The sequence below is a fragment of the Triticum aestivum genome, chromosome 6D (assembly GCF_018294505.1).
Source record: "Triticum aestivum cultivar Chinese Spring chromosome 6D, IWGSC CS RefSeq v2.1, whole genome shotgun sequence".
In the NCBI taxonomy this organism is placed as follows: Eukaryota; Viridiplantae; Streptophyta; class Magnoliopsida; order Poales; family Poaceae; genus Triticum; species Triticum aestivum.
This window is the reverse complement of record NC_057811.1, coordinates 123,559,671-123,587,011: the sequence shown is the minus strand read 5'-3', so window position 1 is coordinate 123,587,011 and position 27,341 is coordinate 123,559,671. Positions and strand designations below refer to the sequence as shown.

At 43.6% G+C, this 27,341-nt stretch overlaps 2 protein-coding genes and 1 long non-coding RNA gene across 3 annotated transcripts; 1 reads left to right on the top strand and 2 right to left on the bottom strand.

Moving 5' to 3' along the window:
• Nucleotides 1-15,021: 15,021 nt before the first annotated feature.
• On the bottom strand, nucleotides 15,022-19,302 carry LOC123144032 (BRAP2 RING ZnF UBP domain-containing protein 2). The gene is made up of 12 exons (XM_044563045.1): nucleotides 19,052-19,302; nucleotides 18,843-18,958; nucleotides 18,480-18,588; nucleotides 18,264-18,378; nucleotides 17,396-17,493; nucleotides 16,951-17,057; nucleotides 16,627-16,873; nucleotides 16,471-16,524; nucleotides 16,169-16,315; nucleotides 16,015-16,079; nucleotides 15,693-15,747; nucleotides 15,022-15,422 (listed from the first exon to the last, which is right to left on the bottom strand). Exons 1-12 carry the CDS (start codon nucleotides 19,238-19,240, stop codon nucleotides 15,255-15,257), a joined length of 1,470 nt encoding a protein of 489 aa, XP_044418980.1. The 5' UTR covers nucleotides 19,241-19,302; the 3' UTR covers nucleotides 15,022-15,254.
• Nucleotides 19,303-19,421: 119 nt separating this feature from the next.
• Nucleotides 19,422-20,726, top strand: LOC123144033 (uncharacterized). The gene is made up of 2 exons (XR_006471219.1): nucleotides 19,422-19,588; nucleotides 20,203-20,726. It is a non-coding gene; the product is annotated as an uncharacterized lncRNA (long non-coding RNA).
• Nucleotides 20,727-25,142: 4,416 nt separating this feature from the next.
• Nucleotides 25,143-26,971, bottom strand: LOC123144031 (protein RGF1 INDUCIBLE TRANSCRIPTION FACTOR 1). Its single transcript, XM_044563044.1, has 4 exons — nucleotides 26,718-26,971; nucleotides 26,384-26,638; nucleotides 26,150-26,290; nucleotides 25,143-25,679 (listed from the first exon to the last, which is right to left on the bottom strand). The coding sequence occupies exons 1-4, from the start codon at nucleotides 26,718-26,720 to the stop codon at nucleotides 25,365-25,367; spliced, it is 714 nt and encodes a 237-aa protein (XP_044418979.1). The 5' UTR covers nucleotides 26,721-26,971; the 3' UTR covers nucleotides 25,143-25,364.
• Nucleotides 26,972-27,341: the final 370 nt, after the last annotated feature.

Here is a 27,341-nt window from a genome sequence, read left to right as displayed (position 1 = left end):
TGTTGTCGCTCTCCCCTTGCCACACCACCGATGGCTTGAAGAGCCTTTCCAGAAATATGTTAGGCGGGACAGGGTCGCGCTTGGCGCCGATGCGAGCGAGGACATCCGCCGCTTGGTTACTTTCTTGAGCCACATGATGCAACTCGAGCCCCTCGAACCGAGCTGACATTTTGAGGATGGCGTTACGATAGGCCGCCTTCTTCGGATCTTTGGCGTCGAAGTCTCCATTTATTTGGGATATTGCTAGGTTTGAATCCCCGCGCACCTCCAGGCGTTGTATGCCCATGGAGACGGCCATCCGAAGACCATGCAGCAAGGCCTCGTATTCGGCTGCATTGTTGGAGTGTATAATATTTGGAGTACGTACTGAACCGTGTCTCCTGTGGGGGATGTTAAGAGAATGCCCGCTCCTAAGCCCGCCAACATTTTGGAGCCATCGAAGTGCATGACCCAGTTGGAATATGTGTCATACTCTTTAGGGAGTTCGGCCTCTGTCCATTCGGTGACGAAGTCGGACAGTACTTGGGATTTAATGGCCCGGCGCGGTTTGTATGTTATGTCGAATGGAAGGAGCTCAATGGCCCACTTAGCAATCTAGTCTGTGGCATCGCGGTTGTTCATTATGTCATTTAGTGGCACTTCGGAAGCCACCGTGATCGAGCACTCTTGGAAGTAGTGTCGCAGATTCCAGGATGCCATGAAGACCGCGTATCCTATCTTTTGGTAATGAGGGTACCATGATTTGCATGGTGTGAGGACAGTGGATACGTAGTATACCGGTTTCTGAAGCAAGAATCTATGTCCGTCCTCCTCTCGCTCGACGACGAGCACCGCGCTCACCACTTGGTGTGTTGCTGATATGTATAATAGCATAGGTTCACCGACGTTCGGTGCGGCCAGGATTGGGTTGCTCGCTAAAAGAACCTTTATTTCTTCCAGTCCGGCTGTCGCCGCATCCGTCCACTCGAAGTGGTCGGTGCGTCGGAGAAGGCGATAGAGTGGCAGTGCTTTTTCTCCTAGTCTAGAGATAAAGCGGCTTAAGGCTGCCACACATCCGGCTAGTTTTTGGACCTGTTTAAGGTCTATTGGCGTAGCCAATTGTGACAAAGCTCGGATTTTGGATGGGTTTGCTTCAATTCCTCTACTGGAAACGATGAAGCCTAGCAGTTTTCCAGCGGGGACGCCGAAAACACACTCTTCCGGATTAAGCTTGACGTCGTATGTACGGAGGTTGTCGAATGTGAGACGCAGATCGTCTATCAATGAATCAACGTGTCTAGTTTTAATGACGACGTCATCCACATATGCTTCAACTGACTTGCCGATCTGTTTCTCCAGGCATATTTGAATCATGCGTTGGTAGGTGGCCCCGGCGTTTTTGAGCCCGAAGGGCATAGTGTTGAAGCAGAACGGCCCATATGGGGTAATGAATGCCGTTGCGGCTTGGTCGGACTCCTTCATTTTGATTTGATGGTATCCGGAGTATGCGTCGAGGAAACATAGTGAGTCGTGTCCTGCGGTAGCATCAATAATCTGATCGATGCGAGGGAGGGCGAAGGGATCCTTGGGGCAAGCCTTGTTGAGGTCTTTGAAATCGACGCATAGGCGTCAGGATGTATCCTTCTTTGGCACCATCACCAGGTTTGCTAGCCAATCCGGATGTTTTATTTCTCTGATGAATCCGGCCTCAATTAACTTGGCTAGCTCCTCCCCCATGGCTTGTCGTTTGGGTTCGGAAAAGCGCCGCAGTGTTTGCTTGACCGGTTTGTATCCCTTCAGTATGTTGAGGCTGTGTTCGGCCAACCTGCGTGGGATTCCTGGCATATCAGAAGGGTGCCAGGCGAATATGTCCCAGTTCTCGCAGAGGAACTCTCGTAGCGCGGCGTCAACCGTTGGGTCGAGTTGTGCCCCAATGGATGCTGTCTTCTTGGGGTCCGTCGGGTGGACTTGAAATTTGACTATTTCATCTACTGGTTTAAAGGAGGTGGATTTGGGTCGCTTGTCCAGGATTACGTCATCCCTATCCACTTTGGAACGCAACGCGGTTAGCTCTTCGGCCGCGAGGGCTTCAGACAATGCCTCGAGGGCCAGGGATGCGGTTTTGTTTTCGGCGCGGAGTGCTATGTCCGGATCACTAACAAGAGTGATGATACCGTTGGGCCCAGGCATCTTGAGCTTCATGTACCCGTAATGAGGTATAGCTTGGAAGCGTGTAAATGCGTCTCGCCCCAATAGGGCGTGATATCCGCTGTTGAAAGGGGCCACTTGGAAGGTTATCTCTTCGGACCGATAATTCTCCGGCGTGCCGAATACCACGTCAAGTGTGATTTTTCCCGCACATCGCGCCTCCCGACTGGGAATGATTCCTCGGAAGGTCGTGCTGCTTTGCTCGATGCGGCTCCTGTCTATTTCCATTTTGTTGAGTGTATCCTCGTAGATGAGGTTTAGTCCGCTGCCGCCGTCCATGAGCACTTTGGTGAGCCGAAAACCGTCCACAATTGGATAGAGGACCAAGGCGGCCGGTGCCCGAACTGTCCGGAATTTTGGTTCGTCACTGCCATTGAAGGTTATGGCCGTGTCGTTCCAAGGGTTTGTTTCCGTAACTTGGCAGGCTTCGGCTAGGTCGCGGAGGGCCCTTTTGCGCCGATTGTTTGAAGCAAAAGTCTCAAAGACCGTCAATACGCTGAGGTCGTCGTCTTCCGGGGGGTGTTGCTCTGGGGTATTTTCGGTGAGGATATCCTCGCCGCTCTTGGCCACTTGCCATAGTATCCAACATGCTCTAAGGCTGTGGGTTGGTATGGTATCCGGTGTTGTGTGTATTTTGCATGGCCTATCGAGCCATCCCTCCAGAACGGTTCCGCGCCCCGTAATGGGCTTAGATTTCTTTACTATTGGTTCGGGTGCCCCGCGAGGATGCATCCTTTTTGTCCAGACGAAGGGTTGAGTGGGAACCGGTGGTTCCCATCGAGCTGCCTGAGTTTTCCATGCGCTTTCCATTGCGCAGTACTTCTGTACAACGGTTGCCAAGTCAGCGAAGTGTAATACGCGATGGCGGTTGATGGCGTTGAGGATTCCTACGTCCGTGCAATTATTGCAGAATGCTAAGATCGCGTCTTCGTCGCGGCAATCTTTAATCTTGTCTTTGACAAGGAGGAATCTGGCCCAAAAGTGATGGACTGTTTCCTGAGATTGCAGCCGTATGTACATGAGATCGCGTATATCTGGGTGGGTGGGTGGCTTTAATCCGAACCCTGACCCAATTTGGGATCCAGAGTTTGAGAAATCTCCGAGCTTAATGGTTCGGGCTCCGGGATATCAACTGATTTTTCAGGCCCATCATCCGATTCTAGGTTCGGAGGACAGGGCACGTCGTTCCGCGGGCAGGTATCCGGCTCTTCGAGCTCGGAAATCCGAACATAGTTCGTCCTCAATATAGAGGAAGAGCTGTCGTTTTGCTCCTCTAATACCGCTATCTGATGGGTGATCGGCAGAGATTTAATTTCTCTCTGATCAGGTTTAAGCCCAATCCGATCGTAGTCTGTAGCAACCCCCAAAGCGGCGATGCGATCTAGGAGTTCATTTAAAGATGACAACTCCGTCGGATCCATCCGTTTGGAGTATTCGGAGTCAACACGGAGGCGGTTTTCGATGACCCGAGAAGTCATTGTCGGCTCAACGGCCGTACGGGCGGTCATGGTAAAGCCGCCCAGCCGGAGGGTTTGGCCTGAGGCCAGGGCACCTCCGGAGGTGATACTATCCTTGATAACAAGGCTGGCCATCAATTCTGTCTTCGACGTCACAGCGAAACTCTGAATGAAAGCACCAATGTCGATGTCAAAACCGGCGGATCTCGGGTAGGGGGTCCCGAACTGTGCGTCTAAGGTCAATGGTAACAGGAGACAGGGGACACGATGTTTACCCAAGTTTGGGCCCTCTCTATGGAGGTAACACCCTACTTCCTGCTTGATTGATCTTGGTGAACATGAGTATTACAAGAGTTGATCTACCACGAGATCGTAATGGCTAAAACCCTAGAAGTCTAGCCTGTATGATTATGATTGTCCCCTATGGACTAAACCCTCCGGTTTATATAGACACCGGAGGGGACTAGGGTTGTCCAAAGTCGGTTACAGAGAAAGGAATCTTCATATCCGGACGCCAAGCTTGCCTTCCACGCCAAGGAGAGTCCCATCCGGACACGGGTGAGAGTCTTCGGTCTTGTATCTTCACAGCCCATCAGTCCGGCCCATGTCCAATAGGCCGGACGCCCGAGGACCCCTTAGTCCAGGACTCCCTCAATCTCCAAGAACATCGAGGAGAACTTTGTATTGAGAACCAAAGAGAGAGAAGAAGCCATCTAGCTAATAACTATGGACCCGAAGGTCTGTGGTAAACTACTCACACATCATCGGAGAGGCTATGGTGTTGATGTAGAAGCCCTTCGTGATCGAATCCCCCTCTGGCAGATCACCGGAAAAGGCCCCAAGATGGGATCTCACGGGTACAAAAGGTTGCGGCGGTGGAAAAATGGTTTCGTGGCTCCCCTGGATGTTTTAAGGGTATAAGAGTATATATAGGCAAAAGAAGTAAGTCGGTGGAGCTACGAGGGGCTCACGAGGGTGGGGGCGCGCCTACCCCCTGGGCGCGCCCACCCCCCTGGGCGCGCCCTCCTACCTCGTGGCTTCCTCGTTGTGTCTCTGACTTCCACTCCAAGTCTCCTGGATTGCGTTTGTTCCAAGAAAGATCCTCGCGAAGGTTTCGTTCCGTTTGATATTCCTTTTCTGCGAAACATTGAAATAGGCAAAAAAACAGTAACTGGCACTGGGCCTCCGATTAATAGGTTAGTCCCAAAAAAAAATTAAAGTGCATATTAAAGCCCATTAAACATCCAAAACAGATAATATAATAGCATGGAACAATAAAAAATTGTAGATACGTTGGAGACGTATCATACCCCTTTGCCAAACTCATGGCAAGGTACACAATAGGTCTCGTATACGGCGTGACATACTTTATAGAACCTATGGCTGAGGCATAGGGAATGACTTTCATTCTCTCTCTATCTTCTGTCGTGGTCGGGTTTTGAGTCTTACTCAACTTCATACCTTAGAACTCAGCCAAGAACTCCTTCTTTGACTGATCCATTTTGAACACCTTCAAAATCTTATCAAGTTATGTACTCATCGAAAGTCTTATTAAGCGTCTTGATCTATCTCTATAGATCTTGATGCCCAATATGTAAGCAGCTTCACCGAGGTCTTTCTTTGAAACTCCTTTCAGACACTCCTTTATGCTTTCCAGAAAATTCTACATCATTTCCGATCAATAATATGTCATTCACATATACTTATCAGAAAGGCTGTAGTGCTCCCACTCACTTTCTTGTAAATACAGGCTTCACCACAAGTCTGTATTAAAACCATATGCTTTGATCACCTTATCAAAGCGTATATTCCAACTCCGAGATGCTTGCACCAGTCCATAGATGGATTGTTGGAGTTTGCACACTTTATTAGCACCCTTAGGATCGACAAAACCTTCTGGTTGCATCATATACAACTCTTCTTTAAGAAATCCATTAAGGAATGCAGTTTTGACATCCATTTGCCAGATTTCATAAAATGTGGCAATTGCTAACATGATTCGGACAGACTTAAGCATCGCTAAGAGTGATAAAATCTCATTGTAGTCAACACCTTGAACTTGTCAAAAACCTTTTTCGACAAGTCTAGCTTTGTATTCCCTCCGTCCTATAATGTAAGACGTTTTTTGATACTACACTAGAGTCAAAAAACGTCTTACATTATGGGACGGAGGGAGTAGATAGTAACACTACTATCAACGTCCATCTTCCTCTGGAAGATCCATTTATTCTCTATGGCTTGCCAATCATCGGGCAAGTCAACCAAAGTCCATACCTTGTTCTCATACATGGATCCTATCTCAGATTTCATGGCCTCAAGCCATTTTTCGGAATCTGGGCTCATCATCGCTTCCTCATAGTTCGTAGGTTCATCATGGTCTAGTAACATGACTTCCAGAACAGGATTACCATACCACTCTAGTGCGGAACGTGCTCTGGTTGACCTACGAGGTTCGGTAGTAACTTGATCTGAAGTTTCATGATCATTATCATTAGCTTCCCCTCTTGTTGGTGTAGGCATCACGGGAACTGTTTTCTATGATGAGCTACTTTCCAATTCGAGAGAAGGTACAATTACCTCATCAAGTTCTACTTTCCTTCCACTCACTTCTGTCGAGTCATCTTACGAAAATCAAATAATCCAAAAACAAACCCGACCATGTTTCTTGTTTCTAGACATGAATAGGAATCAACCAATGAGAGACGTGGGACGTAGTACCTAGCACGGCATGCATCGGTCAGTTGGAGCACACATCTTCTCTCTATCTCTTTCCTCACATTTATTGCATCTGCCTTGGAGCACGCAACTCCTTCTCTAGAAAGGATCCATTCTTAGCAACAAAGATCTTGCCTTCGGATCTGTGATAGAAGGTGTACCCAACAGTTTCTATTGGGTATCCTATGAAGACGCACTTCTCCGATCTGGGTTTGAGCTTATCAGGCTGAAGCTTTTTCACATAAGCATCGCAACCCCAAACTTTAAGAAATGACAGCTTAGGTTTCTTGCCAAACCATAGTTCATACGGTGTCGTCTCAACGGATTTAGATGGTGCCCTATTTAATGTGAATGCAGATGTCTCTAATGCATAACCCCAAAACGATAGTGGTAAATCAGTAAGAGACATCATAGATCCCACCATATCTAATAAAGTACGGTTACGACGTTCGGACACACCATTACGCTGTGGTGTTCCAGGTGGCGTGAGTTGAGAAACTATTCCACATTATTTTAAATGAAGACCAAACTCGTAACTCAAATATTCGCCTCCATGATCAGACCGTAGAAACTTTATTTTCTTGTTACGATGATTTTCCACTTCACTCTGAAATTCTTTGAACTTTTCAAATGTTTCAGACTTGTGTTTCATTAAGTAGATATACCCATATCTGCTCAAATCATCTGTGAAGGTCAGAAAATAACGATAACCGCCGCGAGCCTCAACACTCATCGGACCGCATACATCAGTATGTATTATTTCCAATAAGTCAGTGGCTCGCTCCATTGTTCCGGAGAACAGAGTCTTAGTCATCTTGCCCATGAGGCATGGTTTGCAAGTATCAAATGATTCATAATCAAGTGATTCCAAAGATCCATCTGTATGGAGTTTCTTCATGCGCTTTACACCAATATGACCTAAACGGCAGTGCCACAAATATGTTGCACTATCATTACCAACTTTGCATCTTTTGGCGTCAATATTATAAATATGCGTATCACTACGATCGAGATCCAATAAACCATTCACATTGGGTGTATGACCATAGAAGGTTTTATTCATGTAAACAGAACAACAATTATTCTCTGACTTAAATGAATAACCGTATCGCAATAAACATGATCCAATCATATTCATGCTCAACACAAACACCAAATAACATTTATTATGGTCCAACACTAATCTCGAAGGTAGAGGGAGTGTGCGATTGCGATTTTATCAACCTTGGAATCACTTCCAACACACATCGTCACCTTGCCCTTAACTAGTCTCTGTTCATTTTGCAATTCCCGTTTCGAGTTACTAATCTTAGCAACTGAACCGGTATCAAATACCCTGGGGTTACTATGAACACTAGTAAAGTACACATCAATAACATGTATATTAAATATACCTTTGTTCACTTTGCCATCCTTCTTATCCGCCAAGTATTTGGGGTAGTTCCGCTTCGAGTGACCATTCCCTTTGCAGTAGAAGCACTTAGTTTCAGGCTTAGGTCTAGCTTTGTGTTTCTTCACGGGAGTGGCAACTTGCTTGTCATTCTTTCTTGAAGTTCCCTTTCTTTTAATTTGCCCCTTTTCTTGGAACTAGTGATCTTGTTAACCATCAACACTTGATGCTCTTTCTTGATTTCTACCTTCGCCGATTTTAGCATCACGAAGAGCTCGGGAATCATTTTTGTCATCCCTTGCATATTATAGTTCATCACGAAGTTCTAGCAACTTGGTGATAGTGACTAGAGAACTCTGTCAATCACTATCTGATCTAGAAGATTAACTCCCACTTGATTCAAGCGATTGTAGTAATCAGACATTCTGAGCACATGCTCACTGGTTGAGCTGTTCTCCTCCATCTTGTAGGCAAAGTACTTGTCAGAGGTCTCATACCTCTCGACACGGGCATGAGTCTGAAATATCAATTTCAGCTCTTGGAACATCTCATATGCTCTGTGGCGTTCAAAACGTCTTTGAAGTCCCGGTTCTAAGCCGTAAAGCATGGCGCACTAAACTATCAAGTAGTCATCATATCGAGCTTGCAAAACGTTCATAATGTCTGCATCTGCTCCTGCAACAGGTCTGTCACCTAGCGGTGCATCAAGGACATAATACTTTTGTGCAGCAATGAGGATAATCCTCAGATCACGGACCCAGTCCGCATCATTGCTACTATCATCTTTCAACTTATTTTTCTCTAGGAACATATCAAAAATAAACGGGGAGCTACATCGCAAGCTATTGATCTACAACATAGATATGCAAATACTATCAGGAATAAGTTCATGATAAATTAAGTTCAATTAATCATATTACTTAAGAACTCCCAATTAAATAGACATCCCTCGAGTCATCTAAATGGTCACGTGATCCACATCAACTAAACCATGTTCGATCATCACGTGAGATGGAGTAGTTTTCAATGGTGAACATCTCTATGTTGATCATATCTACTATATGATTCATGTTCGACCTTTCGGTCTCCAGTGTTCCGAGGCCATGTCTAGGCTCGTCAAGTTTAACCCGAGTATTCTGCATGTGCAAAACTGTCTTGCACCTGTTGTATGTGAACGTAGAGCCTATCACACCCGATCATCACGTGGTGTCTCAGCACGAAGAACTTTCGCAACAGTGCATACTCAGGGAAAACACTTATACCTTGAAATTTAGTTAAGGGATCATCTTATAATTCTACCGTCGTACTAAGCAAACTAAGATGCATAAAAGATAAACATCACATGCAATCAAAATATCTGACATGATATGGCCATCATCATCTTGTGCCTTTGATCTCCATCTCCAAAGCACCGTCATGATCTCCATCATCACCGGCTTGACACCTTGATCTCCATTGTAGCGTCGTGGTCGTCTCGCCAACTATTGCTTCTACAACTATCGCTAACGCATAGTGATAAAGTAAAGCAATTGCATGGCGTTTGCATTTCATACAATAAAGCGACAACCATAAGGCTCCTGCCAGTTGCCGATAACTTTTACAAAACATGACCATCTCATACAAGAACGTATATCACATCATGTCTTGACCATATCACATCACTGCATGCCCTACAAAAACAAGTTAGACGTCCTCTACTTTGTTGTTGCAAGTTTTACATGGCTGCTACGGGCTTCTAGTAAGAACCGTTCTTACCTACGCATCAAAACCACAATGATGTTTCGTCAAGTTTGTTGTTTTAACCTTCAACAAGGACCGACCATAGTCAAATTCGATTCAACTAAAGTTGGAGAAACACACACCCGCCAGCCACCTTTATGCAAAACAAGTTGCATGTGTGTCGGTGGAACCGGTCTCATGAACGTGGCATGTAAGGTTGGTCCGGGCCGCTTCATCCAACAATACCGCCGCATCAAAATAAGACGTTGGTGGTAAGCAGTATGACTATCACCGCCCACAACTCTTTGTGTTGTACTCGTGCATATCATCTACGCATAGACCTGGCTCAGATGCCACTGTTGGGAACGTAGCATGCAATTTCAAAAAAATTCCTACGATCACGCAAGATCTATCTAGGAGATGCATAGCAACGAGAGGGGGAGAGTGTGTCCACGTACCCTCGTAGACCGAAAGCGGAAGCGTTTAACAACGCGGTTGATGTAGTCGAACTTCTTCTCGTTCCGACCAATCAAGCACCAAACGTGCGGCACCTCCGAGTTCTGCACACGTTCAGATCGATGACGTCCCTGAACTCTTGATCCAACAAAGTGTCGACGAAGAGTTCCGTCAGCACGATGGCGTGGTGACGGGGATGGTGAAGTGATCTGCGCAGGGCTTCGCCTAAGCACTACGTGAATATGATCGGAGGCGTAAACTGTGGAGGAGGGCGATGCACACGGCTAACAATGTTTGTTGTGTGTTCTAGAGGTGCCCCCCTTCATATATATAGGTTGGAGGGGAGGAGAGGCAGCCAAGGGGGCGCCCCAAGTAGGAGGAATCCTACTTGGGGTCCTCCAAATTTGGCATCCCCCCTTTCCTATTCCTATTTGGAGTAGGAAGGGAAGAGGGGGAAGGGGGAATCCTATTCCCTTTTTCCTTTCCTCCTTCCCCTTTTCTACTCCAATTTGGCCAGCCCATATGGAGGGGGCGTACCAGCCCCTTAGGGGCTGGTCTGTCCCTCTCCTGGCCCATTAGGCCCATATAGTTTGCCGGGGGTTGTCCGAAACCCCTTCTGGTGACCCGATAAGTACCTGGTACCCCCAGAACACTTCCGGTGTCCGAATACTATCATCCTATATATGAATATTTACCTCTCGACCATTTAGAGACTCGTCGTCATGTCCGTGATCTCATATGGGACTCCGAACAACATTTGGTCACCAAATCACATAACTCATATAATACAAAATCGTCATCGAACGTTAAGCGTGCGGACCCTACGGGTTCGAGAACTATGTAGACATGACCCAGACACATCTCCGATCAATAACCAATAGCGGAACCTCGATGCTCATATTGGCTCCCACATATTCTACGAAGATCTTTATCGGTCGAACCGTTATGATAACATACGTTATTCCCTTTGTCATCGGTATGTTACTTGCCCGAGATTCGATCGTCGGTATCTTCAACCTAGTTCAATCTCGTTACCGGCAAGTCTCTTTACTCATTCCGTAATGCATCATCCCGTAACTAACTCATTAGTTACATTGCTTGCAAGGCTTGTTATGATGTGCATTACCGAGAGGGCCCAGAGATACCTCTCCGACACTCGGAGTGACAAATCCTAATCTCAATCTATGCCAACCCAACAAATACCTTCGGAGATACCTGTAGAGCATCTTTATAATCACCCAGTTATGTTGTGACATTTGATAGCACACAAGGTATTCCTCCGGTATCCGGGAGTTGCATAATCTCATAGTCAAAGGAATATGTATAAGTCATGAAGAAAGCAGTAGCAATAAAGCTTAACGATCATTATGCTAAGCTAACGGATGGGTCTTGTCCATCACATCATTCTCCTAATGATGTGATCCCGTTCATCAAATGACAACACATGTCTATGTTTAGGAAACTTAACCATCTTTGATTAACGAGCTAGTCTAGTAGAGGCTTACTAGGGACACTGTGTTTTGTCTATGTATCCACACATGTATCAAGTTTACGGTTAATACAATTCTAGCATGAATAATAAACATTTATAATGATATAAGGAAATATAAAATAACAACTTTATTATTGACTCTAGGGCATATTTCCTTTAGAGTCCTACTTGGACTCCCGGTCCAAGTAGGATTCGCCCCCCCCCCCCTTTCCTATTCCAACAAGGGGGGAGAGGGAAGGAGGAAGAGGGGAGAAGGAAAGAGGGGGGGCGCCGCCCCCTCCTAGTTCAATTCGGACCAGCCCATGGGGGGGGCACTGCCTCCCCTTGTGTCCCTTCTCTCCGCCCATAAGGCCCTATACTTCCCCGGGGGGTTCCGATAATCTCCCGGTACTCCGAAACTTATCTGATACTTCCCAAAACCATTCCGGTGTCCGAATATAACCTTCCAATATATGAATCTTTATCTCTCAACCATTTCGAGACTCCTCGTCATGTCCGTGATCTCATCCGGGACTCCGAACAAACCTCGGTCATCAAATCACATAACTCATAATACAAATCGTCATCGAACGTTAAGCGTGCGGACCCTACGGGTTCGAGAACTATGTAGACATGACCGAGACACATCTCCGGTCAATAACCAATACCGGAACCTAGATGCTCATATTGGCTCCTACATATTCTACGAAGATCTTTTATCGGTCAAACCGCATAACAACATACGTTGTTCCCTTTGTCATCGGTATGTTGCTTGCCCGAGATTCGATCGTCGGTATCCTCATACCTAGTTCAATCTCGTTACCGGTAAGTCTCTTTACTCGTTCCGTAATGCATCATCCCATAACTAACTCATTAGTCACATTGCTTGCAAGGCTTATAGTGATGTGCATTACCGAGAGGGCCCAGAGATACCTCTCCGATACTCGGAGTGACAAATCCTAATCTCGATCTATGCCAACTCAACAAACACTTTTGGAGACACCTATAGAGCATCTTTATAATCACCCAGTTACGTTGTGATGTTTGATAGCACACAAGGTGTTCCTCCGGTATTCGGGAGTTGCATAATCTCACAGTCAGAGGAACATGTATAAGTCATGAAGAAAGCAATAGCAATAAAACTAAACGGTCATTATGCTAAGCTAACGGATGGGTCTTGTCCATCACATCATTCTCCAATGATGTGATCTCGTTGATCAAATGATAACACATGTCTATGGTCAGGAAACTTAACCATCTTCGATTAACGAGCTAGTCAAGTAGAGGCATACTAGGGACACTTTGTTTGTCTATGTATTCACACATGTACTAAGTTTCCGGTTAATAAAATTCTAGCATGCATAATAAACATTTATCATGATATAAGGAAATATAAATAACAACTTTATTATTGCCTCTAGGGCATATTTCCTTCAGAAGCGGCGCACCGGCCGAGAGAGCGCCGCCCGCGCCGCTTCTCAGAGCAGTTGACTGCTGCGCGTTCAAACGACACGATGGCCACACGTCCGTCCGTCTGCCGCCCACATTGATGGCATGCGGTTGCTGAGGCGTCTCCTCTGGCGCCACCCGTCATCCCTCTGCCGCTCACCATTGCTATAAAAACCGGTGCCCCGGCCATAGCCGCAGTCATCCACGTCTGGTCCCTCTTCGCACCACTTCCACCATGGATCCCTCCCCGCCAAAGCTCCCTGGGATGGGCTTACGTCGGACCAGAAGAAGGAGATGGCCATCATTGCTGCCGGCTGGCAGCCAGAGGACGACGGCGTCCCAATGGAGAACGCCGCCGCCGACGAATCGACGCCACCCTCGCCGGTGCATTGCACCTTGACCATCGACGAGGCCCGTGCCATTACATGGACAAGGTGTGGGAGGAGCAGTTCCGGGAGAAGTGTTACGGCTATTCTCTACTTACCTGAGGTGATTTTTGTAAAAATTGAAGGGTGGGTCGTTCGGTTTCCATCCCGTCCCTACATTTTGTATCCAAAGCTCGGGATGTGTAGAGTGCAGCCGGAGCATCGAAACCTTCGGAGCACAGGATATTTTCCCCCAAGGAAGAGGTTGGGGACCAAAAACTTGCTTCACGCCACCGCAACGACCCCAGCGACGGCAGGTGACCCTCCCCTTGATCTAGTTGGTAGCAAGCATGCGAGGAAGTCGGCGGCAACCATGAAGGCACTCGCCAAGGCGGAGGCAAAGAAGAAGGCGACTCCGGGAAAGGTTGGCCGACGATTAGGGATGATAGCTTTGCCCATGGGTATGGGTACCCGTGGGTACCCTACCCGGAAACGATGGGCATGGTTGAGACTTGGCAACATTTGTACCCATGGGTAATGGGTATCCATACCCGCAAAATATATGGATAGGGTACTGGTATGAAATTGCGCCCATGGTAACCCAATGGGTACCCAAAAGTATTAATAAATGAAAATAACTCCTATGACATGTTAAATCAATATCAACTCCTTTGGCCCAACCCTAAATACCTTATTCCCTAAACCAGTCATAGATCCATAGGCCCACAATCACCATCTCACCACTCCTCATAGGTCCTATATGACTCATCGAAACAATGGAATCGTGACTCATCACCACAGGACTCTTGTACAACTCTCAATCATGCGAGTCCTAGTTCTGATTCCCGTCTCCCACTGTATCAGAATACCACCAACTGTTGCTCTTACTCCATTTTTGCGTCCAAGAGGTCAGCCACCAGAGGAGGTTGCATCTTTGCTAGACTGCCTGCCCAATATCACTTTAATTTTAGGCTCATTTCTCTACTTTTTCAAAATGTAAATGCTATATAATGTACCCACTAGATACTCATTGGGTGTAGGATACCCGATGGATATGCGTGTCAATTTATGCCCATGAATGTTGAAAATGGATGAGTATAGAGTTTTTGTGGGTATGAGTTTGGCCAGAAGGAGATTGTACCGACCCATACTTTATCCATTGCCATCCCTACCAACGATCCAGGATCACACCCTTCAGTCCCGCCAAGGTTCAAGCGGGGTTGACAGCAAGGCCGGCAGGTTGGCGACGAGAGCAAGTAGCCTAACGAAGGGAACTGCACGACATATTGTTTCGGTCCCTTCTTTCACCATTTCTGCTTGAAATATTATTTCACTTCCGGGTGCATATATAGAATTGCGTTCTATGAACTGCAGTACAAAATCACATCTACAGGTCATACATTAGCGAACCTTCCAGCAAAAAAGAAAAAAAAACACTAGCTAATCGATACAAGGCATACATAAGAAAACAAAAACACTGGCGAATGGATACAAATTTGTCCTGTGAATTTTTGTCAACAGAAAACCTTATTTTGCCTGTAGCTCAGACATGTATCACCTGGGCCATCATTTGATTTAGAAAAATGTCCAACCATACCGACAAGGCAACAATCAATTCGCACGGCGCGTATGCGTGCGTGCATACATCATTTGGCTTGTCGTGCATGTTCTTCCAAAATCACATCGAAGATATCGACTATGTAGCTTCGGAGGATCCTCCAGTACCTTTCGTCTTCGTCACAATCTCAGTGAGATTTTTTCCACACAAACATCTTATCAACATCATGAACAATGAAAAAATTCATGTGCAGATGTCCAATCAAACGTCGGGTTTCTCTTCCCCTCATCAGTGACCTTTTTCCACACCAAATGCCACCATGGGCAACAGGTAACTGTCAATTCATAAGAGCCCAATGGACATGGACTTGAGAACCAATCACAGAGCCGTTTTGAAAAAAAAAGAACCAATCACAGAGCAGCAAAGGGTGGAGAATTGGGATAAGAATGTACCCTAACAGTCTAAAGTGTAAGCAGATCCTTTAAATCTAGTCAGGGTACCGCTTCCTGTCCTTTGTGGGGCGAACAGGGCTGCTGCTCGGGGATGGTGTAGACGGTCCAGGAAGAATTGTGCCCCCTTGTATATCACTTGAGATTGATCCAGGAACTGCTGCCACAGCGTTTTGGCACTCGATATGGGCTATCAAATCTCTTAGCTGTCACAGGACAACGGGGAAGGATTAGCTGTAGGCTAACAACTATGCATACTACTATAAAAAACAGAAAGAAATGGTGTGTACCGTAAACAGCATAGTAATGTGTGTGTTCATCAAACCAAACATCGGCTGATAGATGCATTGATTGTATTGTCACATTTTGCAAGCCAATTCAGTTAATTAACTTTTTGTTTAAAGATGACATGCAGTATCGTAACATGACACAGGTTACTATTTGAACCGACACAGCAGTTACTTTAACATACTAACCTCCGCCTCCAGCTTCTCAATCTTCTCATCTTTCAATTTAAGTGCAGCTTGTTCCCTGAAAATAAAATCTAACCACTTCAGATCGACAGTAAAATAGGAACTACAACTATGTTCTGAATCCTAATGATCTAGATATTTCAACAGCTAGGGCGATGGCCCAAGAAAATGCCATAAAAGTGAAAATAAAAAATTGTCATGTATAGCTGTGCATGAAACTTTCACAGCTGCAATCCCATATTAATATCATGAGCATTAGCTTTAGCTCTATGGAAGGTACATCCATTTTTCTGGTGATTAATTCTAAAAGCAATGAAGAAGATACCTTTCTTGAACTTTCCGAACCCTTTCTTTCCACATCTCCTGATTTTTCACAAGATTGGTATTGATCTGAAAAGGTTAATTATGAGTAATGCGACATCACTGATTTTTAAGTTCTAACATTTAGACCTAACTTCAACAAATACTATAGTGCTCACATCATCAAGAAAACTTTTCTCTTCAAGGCACTTATCAAGCTTTGCCTGTAACTTTTGGAGTTTCATCATGCTCACAGATTTCGAAGTGGCTGCAGAAATTTCTTTCTCATTCTCCTCTTTGACTTCTGACAGAAGTGACTCATAGTACTACATTAGCACCAGAAAAAAAGTCAGAATTTACCTTACCCTCTCAAATACTATATGTCAACAATATGGCAAGTAGTAGTCTTATAAATATAAAGGAGCAGCAACAAGTGGTGCATTGTTGTCTATCAGATAAGCACAAAAACATACAAACTTACATTTCTTTGTTTGTCAAGCTGAGACGTGAGGAGATCATTGTACTCTTCAACAATCTAAAAGAAGAGAAGTGCAAAGTTATAAAAGAAGATATGCACAAACATACCAGGGTGGTATAGCTAATAATATCCACAAAGATTATTTACTTAGTACATTACAGCTTCAACTTTACTGTTTAGTAGAGCTTCATCCATTCCTGCATCACCACTGCATATAGAACAGATACCATCTGCTTCATGACCACCATAGCAATTGTACTCAACCAGTTTACCATCTGTTTTGGACTGAATCAAACGATGGACATAGTTGTCACCAGCATAATCCCAAACCTTCTGTGTTTCTAATTCAAGTGAATAGCAGTGTTCAGTTTCTTTCCAGTGTTCAATAGCATGACCACCTTTGTACCTATGACCGCACCAATCAAAGTTAATAAGTTAACTAGTAACATTTGCAACTTACAGAATGAACAGGAAATATTTTACCTTCCGCAGCCAACATTACCACAGATTACACAAATCCAAAGATTTTCCGAAGTTCCACAAACAGAACACATTGATTTCTCAGGTTGCTGCTGACAATACCTACAAACCTGTGTGATACTTTCAAACATAAGCAAAAGGTACTCTTTGCATTGATAGGAAAAAACTTGCATGACTTCCCTAGACCAAGGGAAAACAAAACAGAGGAAGGCCAAATCCTACAGTGATGAACGAAACAGAGTGACTGAGTGTTGTATTTCAAAACGCTATCAACTTTGGCAAAGCAAAGTTTCCATCAGGATTCAGGCGTTGATAGCACCGTTAGGTCTTTATAATTCCGTTGTTAATTTCAAGTACAGTAGTATAATATAAACATTACAATTCCAATTAGTAAACTAATATAAAATAGTAAGAGTCATAAACTAAATATATCATATTAAGCTCTTACTGGGCACGAAGAGTCTGTCCATTTTGATATGCATGAACAGTGGAAAGAATGGTTGCATATTGTAGTAAGAATGCCTCCAGGATCTTGGTCAAGTCGCTCTGATTGAAAATAGAAACGAATAAACAACACAATCAACATAAATTCAAAATCCTATTGCTTGGGCTTAGGTAAATAGTAAGAAAACATATGTTCTACGAAGCTAACAAATAGGCATGGAGTAACCTCAAGGGAGTAACACCTATATATCATGAGTTAAACATAAAATGTGTGGTGGATCGTTTACATGTAACAGTTGTAAAGATGCACATGACACCCATTGCCAAAGCGCTTAAAACTATACTGCGACAGGCCGACAGCATAGCATAGGCAAGAGATCATCTTGCCTTCTTGGCCTCATATACTTGCATTTTAAATGTATATGCATGACAATCACAAAATTACACATCAGGGGTTAACAGCAGTTACAAGACATAAACAAGCTAAAATAATGCATATCAGCACGGATCAAATGGGGTTTAAATATTCAACAGCACTAGCATTAGGTGAAAGCTTATAACGTGACTTAAGTTTATTAGAGGAATAGAGATGGCAAAGATACATGCTTCAAAATCAGGTTCCACTTATGTGACATACATTTATTATATGACACACAGGCCATGATGTGGTTTACATCCTAACATCAGCACACTGCAATCATGTCTCTTTCTCATATTAGGTGAATTATGGCATAATTCAGAAATGTGGTTAGGCAAACATTCTACCATTTTAAAGAACTAAAACTGCACAAAATTATTTCAGACAACAAACAAAATGTGGTATTCTAATTTTCTAATACATAGCTAGATTAATTCAAAACATCTCCACATACCTAGACACACTGGGCAAGTAGGCTGCTCAGCTGAGCTCGTAATCGAGCTATGGGCATGCTCGATCAATTGAGTGTAGTGCACGTCTTCCACAAAACGTATACGAGAAACATCACCCTGCAAACACATCAATCTCCAATTAATTACGATGGCATACATTTAATCACAGCAGCAGAAAAAACAAGTGTATATTCAGCAGAATTAGAAGAAACCAACACCTCCAGTGATGAGAACTGCTTTCCATTGAAGTGCTTGTAGAAGCTATCGGTGGAGCTCAGAGTGTCAAACTTTATGAGAACGCTATACTGGTCCTCCGCTCCATCAATCCTACATTATGAGCACCAATTAATACACCAATCCGCGCTTACATCAAAGTAGCTCAAGCCCCATCAAAGAGGCAAAGTTGGCCAGTTTTGAGGGCACAAGTCCAATACAGCACAACAAACGATGGGATCGAGGAAACTGAACCTATCTGAAGTTCAGAACCACTCGGACTGGACCAAGCTATGCGATCGAGGCCTTGGGCCAACGCAACTGCGCGAAGCTAAGCGAAGGCAGGCAGTGGTGAACAAGCGAGGTACCTGACGATGCGCATCTCGAGCATGTGGGGGACGAAGGAGCCGCAGAAGCGGCAGAAGTCCGCGTAGGTCATGTGGTTGGGCACCGCAGGTACGAACACCTGCGGCTTCCTCTCTGCCTACAAACACGCCGGGCGAGCGAGCGTTAGAGGTCACAACACCCAATACACGAACAGACAAAATACAAAAACCCTAGAACTGGGATAGCTTACCGGAAGATGAGATGACGAGGAGGAGGCGGCCGCGGCAGCGGTGGGTGGGTCGGGGTGGAGGAGGACGACGCCGCGGGTCTCCTCGATGCGGGGGTTCCCAGAGGAGAAGGGGACCGACTCGAGCGCGCGGGTGGATGAGAAGGGAGAGGCGGAGGGGGGGAGGGAGGCGGGATCGCCGGCGTTCGCCATGGCTGGAGAGGATAAGAAGCCTAGGGCAACGACGAGGAAGAAGGGGTTATTCGGAAAAGTTCCTGGCTCAACTGCTCCCAACTCCCAAGTCCTCCCCCTACTCGACCAGGTGGGGCCAACCTGGCAGTGAGATAAAGCGATGGCGTACGTAGTTGATTACCAATCGCGAGAGAATTCTGAAAAAAAAAAAGAGTAGAACGGTGGAAAAAAAAATGTGGAGGACACCGAGCTGATGCGGGGGAGGGGAGGCAGCGCCGGGAGGGCCTCCGCTGGCCCGGCGGCGGACCTTGGCGTCGGGGGAGCGGCTAGAATCGAGTTCTTTCCGGCTTCGGCTGTTTTTTCACCTATGTAAGTCAAAGCCGCAGAGAACTGGGCCAGTATTTTCCAAGTAGAAATGCACATCGCCTCTGTAAAAAAGAAGTTCATAATGCACTGCGCCTGTTGCTCGGGCCTCGCGTGCATCTTTGCGGTTGCTTCGGGTTGTGGCGGAAAGGTTGGGAAGGTCGGCATTACGTTACTGAAACTGGATAGTTGGTTGCCCGCCAAGTGGTCGACGTAATGCTGTGCGCGTTACAGTGCAGTGCAGCGCAGCTCAGCTATCCAGGGTTGGCGCCCATGCGATCACCAGATGGTGGAGTGCTCAGTGTTAAGGTTTGTTAGGTATGAGGTGTCCACTCTGTTCATGAGCTTTCGATGCCTCTTAGTGTGGGCGATGAGCGGAACGTGTCTAGGCTCTCAGAATTCAGATGATGAGCCTAGTTCCAAGTTTACCCGGCCATGGCAATAAGGCATGGTGGAACCTTATGCTGGTTGCAGTGGATAAGAGTGAACCGATGGCGTGTTGTTTTAGGATTTCAGTTCACAGATATCTGACTTACTACTGACTTGTTGTGTTTCTTGAAGAATTCACTTAGAATGTACTCTGTCATCATCTTCTAATTGGTTTATTTTGTCATTGTCAGGATGCGGATTTAGATTCCGATACATACATCATTCCCCCTTCAGGCTTGCTTGGATACACCATAGTCCAATTTGACCTTTTGGATTGGAAGGGATTTTAGTTCAATTTCACTGTTCGTTCGATGGGATTGAGAGATCCAATCAGCTTAGAGTGTGCCCAAACAGGCTACAGGATTCACAGTACTGTTGTGCAACTTTACACGATGGCATAAAGATTGGAAGCCAAATCTTTGATGGAATCTATGACTGTTTTGTCATAGGCAAGCTTTGGTTAGATCAGTTCCTTGTTCGTTTGGCCTCATGTATCTTCCAGGCTAGCAACTCATAGGCGTGAAATTCAGGCGTTCACAGCACAGTAAGTTTGTCCATGGGCAAAAGTATGTCTGTTCACCCATTATGGGACAGGTAAATTTTGAAGAAAAAAAAATCCTACCTTTCATATTCTGTTAGCTGAAATGTTAAACTATACACTATTCTACTCTGGTGTAATTTATCCTTTAGATTAATTGACCAGTTATTGTCCATATATACAGTTGAACTGAAGTGGAGTTAAAATATGTGTGCTTATATTGTAGCCTTGGTTACTTTACCGAGCAAGGTACAGAGGCTTATCATGCTCCCTGATGCATCAAAGTAATAGCCATAACTTTCATTCAGCTTACATGTTCAACTTAAAGTCCTAATCTCTTTGAAGTGATTGAATGTTTGTGCATGATAATCGCATAAAAATATAGGCATATTTTCTGGGAACCTTCTTTGTTAAAGGAAATGGTGATGCAAAATGGTAAAATGAGACCCTATTTCAAAAATATATATGTTAATGAGTGTGGTCCATATTTTTCCTGGAAATAATGGTAGGACAAGTAATTGTGTTAGTTAAATATATGAACATGGTCTGGCTAGTTATTAGGGGAAATGTAATCAACCAACCTTGTTTTACTATTTGCAAAAGAGTGAAGTGCATCATAGGTCCTCGAACTATTTCAGAGGTGTCACGTAGGTTCTCGAACTATGAAAATCGTCATCTAGGTCCTCAAAGTGCAATATGTGTGTCATCCTGGTCCTTCAACTATTTCCAAGGTGTCATGTAGGTCCTTAAACTATTTCGGAGGTGTCACATATATACACACTTATTACACTTCAAAGATTTTTGAGGACCTAGATGACACTTTTCATAGTTTGAGGACCTACATAACACCTTCGAAATAGTTCGAGGACCTAGGATGCACTTCACTCTTTGCAAAACTATGGACCTATAATGTACCTACCAAGGTTGCAGTCAACATGCCTGGGGATCTTCACAAATCTGGTTTCAACTGATCCTCTGCTATTTGGTTATTATTAATAAATATGTTGACTGAGCATCCCCAGAAACAAAAAAATGTGTTATTTGTGAATCTAGTTGACTGTTTGCGGTGATTAGCTCTGCTTGTAGTCAATGAGTTCGTGTGGTTGACTTACCATATGTGAATTGTGGAGATGGCTTCCTCTCGGTGTCCAGGTTGTTGGGCGTAAGGATGCAAGCGGGCATCCTGCAAGGCCCACATGTAAGTATATGGAAAGCCAAATATGTATTAATCTAAATAAAAATTACACTAGGTTGGCTTTTCGAACACCTATATGCTGATATATGTGGGCTCCGTAGTTGGGCAGTGATTATTGTGCTGTAGAACCTGTATGATGTCTGCTGGCCGGGGTAGAAATAGAATGTGCATTCTTGGTATTCTGGCTGACCAAGTCGATGCCCTAATGTTCGACCTTCTTTTAATGCTAAGGTACATGAATGTTTAACATATTCTGGAAATATTATCAGTGCTCCCTGATGATCAGGAAATAAGTTATTATAGAACCCAGTGATAGGTTTAGTCTTTAGGTTTCACAACCTTTATGCAAATTGCCCCAATTGATGACACTTAACGTTCACGAATTTGAAGAGAGTCACATCACAATATTGTTTCTGCTGTGTACTAGAGTTTAGGAGAGAGGTATGGGAACGGGATAGAAGAATGACTCTTCTGTTTCTTTATAGAGGCCTAACTGTCCAATCTAAAGTAATAAGCCATAAATCTTATCTCTGCCTTAAGGCCTGAACTAAAATATATCTTCCTAACTTAAATGATAAATTATGTAACCGAGGGATTTGTGATCTTATCCTATAATTTGGAGTCATCTCCTTGCCATGGTGACGATATGTACTTCCATACATAGCAGTTTCTGCCCACATTTGGGAACTGGAAGCTGCAGCGACAATACAAAAGGGATCTTATCTTGGAACAATGGAGGAAGTCAACAAGCATAGACCAGAAACTGTTGAAATTTTTGAACAAATTAATTTTTGTGAGTCAATGAGAATTCATCATTGCCCTCTATATGTTGAACCATTTGGTTGCGTAATGTCCGGCTGCATCCTAATATAGGAAATCTGAAGCATCCAGTTGGTCATCCAATGGCTCAGTTCAAGGCAGAGAGGGAGAAATTTCTTTGCGCCCAGAAAAAAGAGAACACTTTTGGCGAGCCTTGACCCTGAGCCCTTGGTTACTACTTCGGCCAGGCAGATTAAATTGCAACTCCACATCATCTTATGTTAAGTTGAATTCACATCGGATCCATTCCTTAGAATCATTTACCAAGAGATGGATTACATGTGTTTATGTATCATCCCTAGTTGGAAACATACTTTTATCAAATTAGTACTTCCGTACTGCTGCGGCCTTTATGAAACTTTGGTGGTTAAAAGCCAAATGCATTCAGTTTCATCTTTCGTTCTTGAAGGATTAAACCCTTGCACATGACCGTGTTTCTACCTCCAAATTTCTCAACGGTGTGGTGGTTCTGGTTTCTTTTTTAATCAATCTTTGTGTTTTTTTCATCATAAGAGGTTAATAACTGAATGGAACAACTGCTCGTTTTGTGCATCAAATTACGCATGTATCGAGATCTGTGCTACTTTATTTGCTAATTGCGTTGGACTATTGTCTTGTTGAGTTCATTATTTCGTTCTAACATGACTATATAACTCAGTCATATGAAGCTAATCTAATTTAAACAAGAGAATACGACCCATTTGATCTGATCAGAATGGTTGAAGAAACTTAAGCTAGCTTAGCGATCGGCTAGCTGTCACTTATTTGCTTACTTGCTGCTCTTTTCCCATTAATTGCCAGTTCAAATCGTCTGGATCACCAGACATCTACAAGACAATGACCATTTAGTTGACATTTGAATATTACTTCTGAACTTGTTCTTCTGTAACTTGCATGTTACCTCAGGTACTAAGTGTTACTAGTATTTGCATGAATTTGAGATCTGCAACCAAACTTGATGGTTCATGCATCTGTATTGTGGCAAGACAACACAATGGAAAGTACTAAGCAATTAAAGCGGTTAAAACTTAAACGCTTCCAGAAAATCCGAGGAAAATAATATGGTTGGCTCCAGTCAAAGTCAAGGAGAGAGTACCTGTAACTAGCGCAATCCCTTTTTTTAATAATTCATCATCATTGGAGGATGACAAAGATTTTACTGTTTAAGTAGACATTTGATTATCTTAGTGTGCTTATAATATTTAGTAGATGACGCGCACGAGTGCACTTCCCGAGCTTTCCAGCTATATGTGCCGAATCATATCACGAGGTGCTTGGAAAAAATATTGATATCGCGTTCTGATCTCGAGATGATCTGACTAGGCATTACTGAGGGCTTCAGTATTTAAACTGCAATTGCTCAAATTCCAATGGTTTAAAGTTTTTTTAACTTTTATTTCTTAACCCTTCCTTGCAAAGGAATATATGTAAGCAAATAAGACGAACCAGTGTTTTTGTGCATCAATATGATTGATTGCATGAGACTACTACAATGTTGAGAAGTATGTTCCCTTTTTCTTCTGACGTATCGTTGTAGGCATGAAATGGGCAATGGAAGGTAAACCATCACCCCATCAGTGCAAACTTGTGTTTGGTAGGAGAAACTTGCTCTTTCTGTCTCTTGATCTGTACAGTTGCACCTTTTTTTTTGCGATGACAGTTGCACCTCTTTTGTGTTTGACAGACCTATTGCCTATGAAAATATAAATTAACTAGGCTTGCATTTTTTTTACAATAAGAAAACGTCTGTGGAATGCCATTTTTAGCATCTATAATGCATGTTTGTTATGGATCCACATTGCTTCATGCACTTTCAGTTTAAAGAAGATAATAAATGAGTAGAGTACTTCATTTCTGAAACCAGGGTAGTAGAAGATAATCTTAAAATATTTTCCTATTATTTTGTCCTTCGTCACTGTTGTTTCATGACTAATCATTTTACTAAATCTGCTATGCATAGCTCTGAATCTGTTTCCTAGTGTTTTTATGTAATAATTGCTACTGCTCAGAACAGGGTTTAGAATATTGTTGATTGACATGAGAGTATGAGACTGTAGAAGATTCGTTGATCTTATGTTGGTCATAAATAATACAATATTTAACCACTATATGTTTTCCATTACATGAAATACTTTAGGTCAATTGCTATTTCGTTAAAAAAAAACTGCAACTGCCCATGATTCCACAGAAATCTACGGTAGATTCCTTGTGTGGTAGATATGATGATTACAACAGAATGCTTCTTTTTGGCAGGTTATTACCTATTAAATTTAGCTATGGCTGCCAAAAAAGAGCATTACATTTCAAAACAACCCCTCTGCTTTATCCAGATTGTGGAGGCAAGGCAATATTGTAAACTTTATTCAAAAACAACCCCTCTGCTTAGCCAAAAATACACTCCTAGGACTAGTCTATTGAATACTTAAACTCATGTATTGATTTTTTTACCATGGTTCTAGGCGTGTCAAGAATTGAGAGTGATAACATGATCGCTCGCATAATTAGGTATAAATCTTAATTAATGACCTACACAGAAATTGTTGAGTGCATTTGGTATTTGATCAATAACAACATTTAGAAAAACTAATAGATAAAGGAATAATATGAACCATGTTAAGGCGTACATATATATGAACTGGTGCATCTACCTGAAGAATTTGGGTACAATTGCCTCTGGTGATGTACATTGAAATTACATGGTTCCATCAAGACAAAATTCTGTCAGTAGTGCACCAGCTTAGTCCAAGAGATAAAGAGCATCAAAGAAGTAAAAAAAGAGACTATTTAGTGTTTTATTTTTATTAGCACAAAGGTGATCGTTGAGGCACCCCTTTCCTTCTGCTCATGTTTGTGGCCATGTCATCGTCAGAGACCCGGTTTGCAGATCGTGCACAGATATATGGTCCGCTACGCTTCTTCCGGACAAAATTTGTGTATGGTATGCTCAAATTATCGGAGTCTGATGATCCCATAGGCTCATCAGCATCAACAAGTGTTGACTGGGTTGTCTCATCATCAGCGTCATGAGGAATGAAGAAGTCAGGACCAAGCTGCAAGGTCTTGCATGGACGCAAGTATGCTGACAAGTCTTTCTTCTTCCGTAATATGTACTCAACCTGAAAAGGATGGATATGAGTGAACTTGACAGGTAGTTTTCATATGTATGTCCAGAAATTGACAGTTCGCTTTAAATGCATTTAATGCCTATCTGGACATATTTTTCTGAATTTGCTAACATTAATTTTCATATATTTTTTACTTTATAGTGCTTCTACCAGCTGATTCCCCAATCAGATTCTTCAGGTAGCTAAATACTCTGATATGGATATTGCATGGCAAATGAGGTCAGATGCTATTGTAGCTAAGTACCTTTTAGAATCTAGATCAAAATTGTGCTGCTTCTCTCATTTAGTATGAATTATATTCTTTGATTCTATCAGCCATCGTAATTCAGTTGAACATAATTGTATTATTTTGTTAGTCATCATAATTCAACTCAATATAACTACACTATTTCTCAGCCATCAGAACTAAATTGCATGTAATCACATGGAATAACACTAGATCGCGAGTTCTACTAAATCACCTTGCAATCCAGAGAGCAGTAGAAATAGGGCTCTTGAAGGCTCCTGTCGCAGGAGGTGCAAATATTCCCTGACCCCTTAAATTGCCTATTCTGTGGTCTCTTCTTCAGGAAAACGACCTTAGAGCTGTTAATCGTGTATGACTGCACCATGTAGATACAGAATTATGAGCATGCATGCATCTCAGACAACAATTATCAGACTCACACGCATACTGTGTAGACTATGCATATTACCTGAACACCGGAACAGTCAATAAGCTTCTCAAGGTCCTCCAGCCGAACGACGTCGTGGTAGACATATCGCCGAACCTGCAGCAGCCGGTGTACCCGGTGTGTCGACACACAGTGTGGGCAGATGCTGGTGCAGCAGTCAAGGCAGCATATGTTCTTCTCGTTCTTCTTGGCATGCTCATGGAAGGAGCATGCCACGAAGAACTTCTCTGTGCTGAGGGCCTCTAACCATGCTGGCTTCCACATTGCCTGCTGATGCTGCAAAACTCCAAACGATCTTTGCATCACTAAAAGATGAACTTAAATGAGGAAGCATGAAGAAGGTGGGAATTCTCACCATGATTATGTATGTCGGTGTAAAGCCTTTGGTGTTCTATGTGTTCTTTGTTGGAAGAGGAATGGGGAGCTTTGACGAAGAGAGTACGTGTAGCTTGTGAAGGATGAGAGATGGGGTGTTTAGTGGGCTAAGAAGGATTAGACCAGCCAGAAGAAGGGGGTTATATACTTGCATTGCTAGAGCTTTTGACATTTGACTCCTTAATATATGGAACTATCATGCGATGAGCCTTGCTTTATGAAGGAGTAGTGATAGGCATGTGTAGTTACTTTGTGCATCATATTAAGAACATGTTCCTGAATTGCCGTTGTAGCCTTGTAGGCGTCGGGATGTCATATTTCAAAACGGAAAGTTGTTTCACAAAATATAATTACCCATTCGAAGGAGCTGCAAAATCATTTCGCATGGGTTGCCATGCACTCTGATTGGTAAAGTTGTCCTCTTAAAATTTCCAATTTATAGCATAAAGTGGCTTTTACTTCTCAGAGAAAAAGTCAACTAATTATGATAGTTTTGTCAGGTTCGTCCTCAGATAAGTAATGCAGTTCCAGTAGAATGTTATATTGCATGACATTGATTAGAGTTTTCTACAGGTAAATTACCTGCGTGAACATAAGTTTTCGA

Bases quoted from the DNA above. Each gene is read 5' to 3' on its own strand.
- LOC123144032 (XM_044563045.1), bottom strand. From the start codon at position 19,240: ATGGCGAACGCCGGCGATCCCGCCTCCCTCCCCCCCTCCGCCTCTCCC. The intron at 16,874-16,950 runs GTAAAATATTTC...GTGCGGTCATAG, and splicing joins GGTAATGTTGGCTGCGGAAG to GTACAAAGGTGGTCATGCTA. The intron at 16,316-16,470 runs GTAAGTTTGTAT...GTGCTAATGTAG, and splicing joins AGCTTGACAAACAAAGAAAT to TACTATGAGTCACTTCTGTC.
- LOC123144031 (XM_044563044.1), bottom strand. The intron at 26,291-26,383 runs GTAATATGCATA...TACATGGTGCAG, and splicing joins TTGACTGTTCCGGTGTTCAG to TCATACACGATTAACAGCTC. The intron at 25,680-26,149 runs GTGATTTAGTAG...CATCCTTTTCAG, and splicing joins ACTGCTCTCTGGATTGCAAG to GTTGAGTACATATTACGGAA.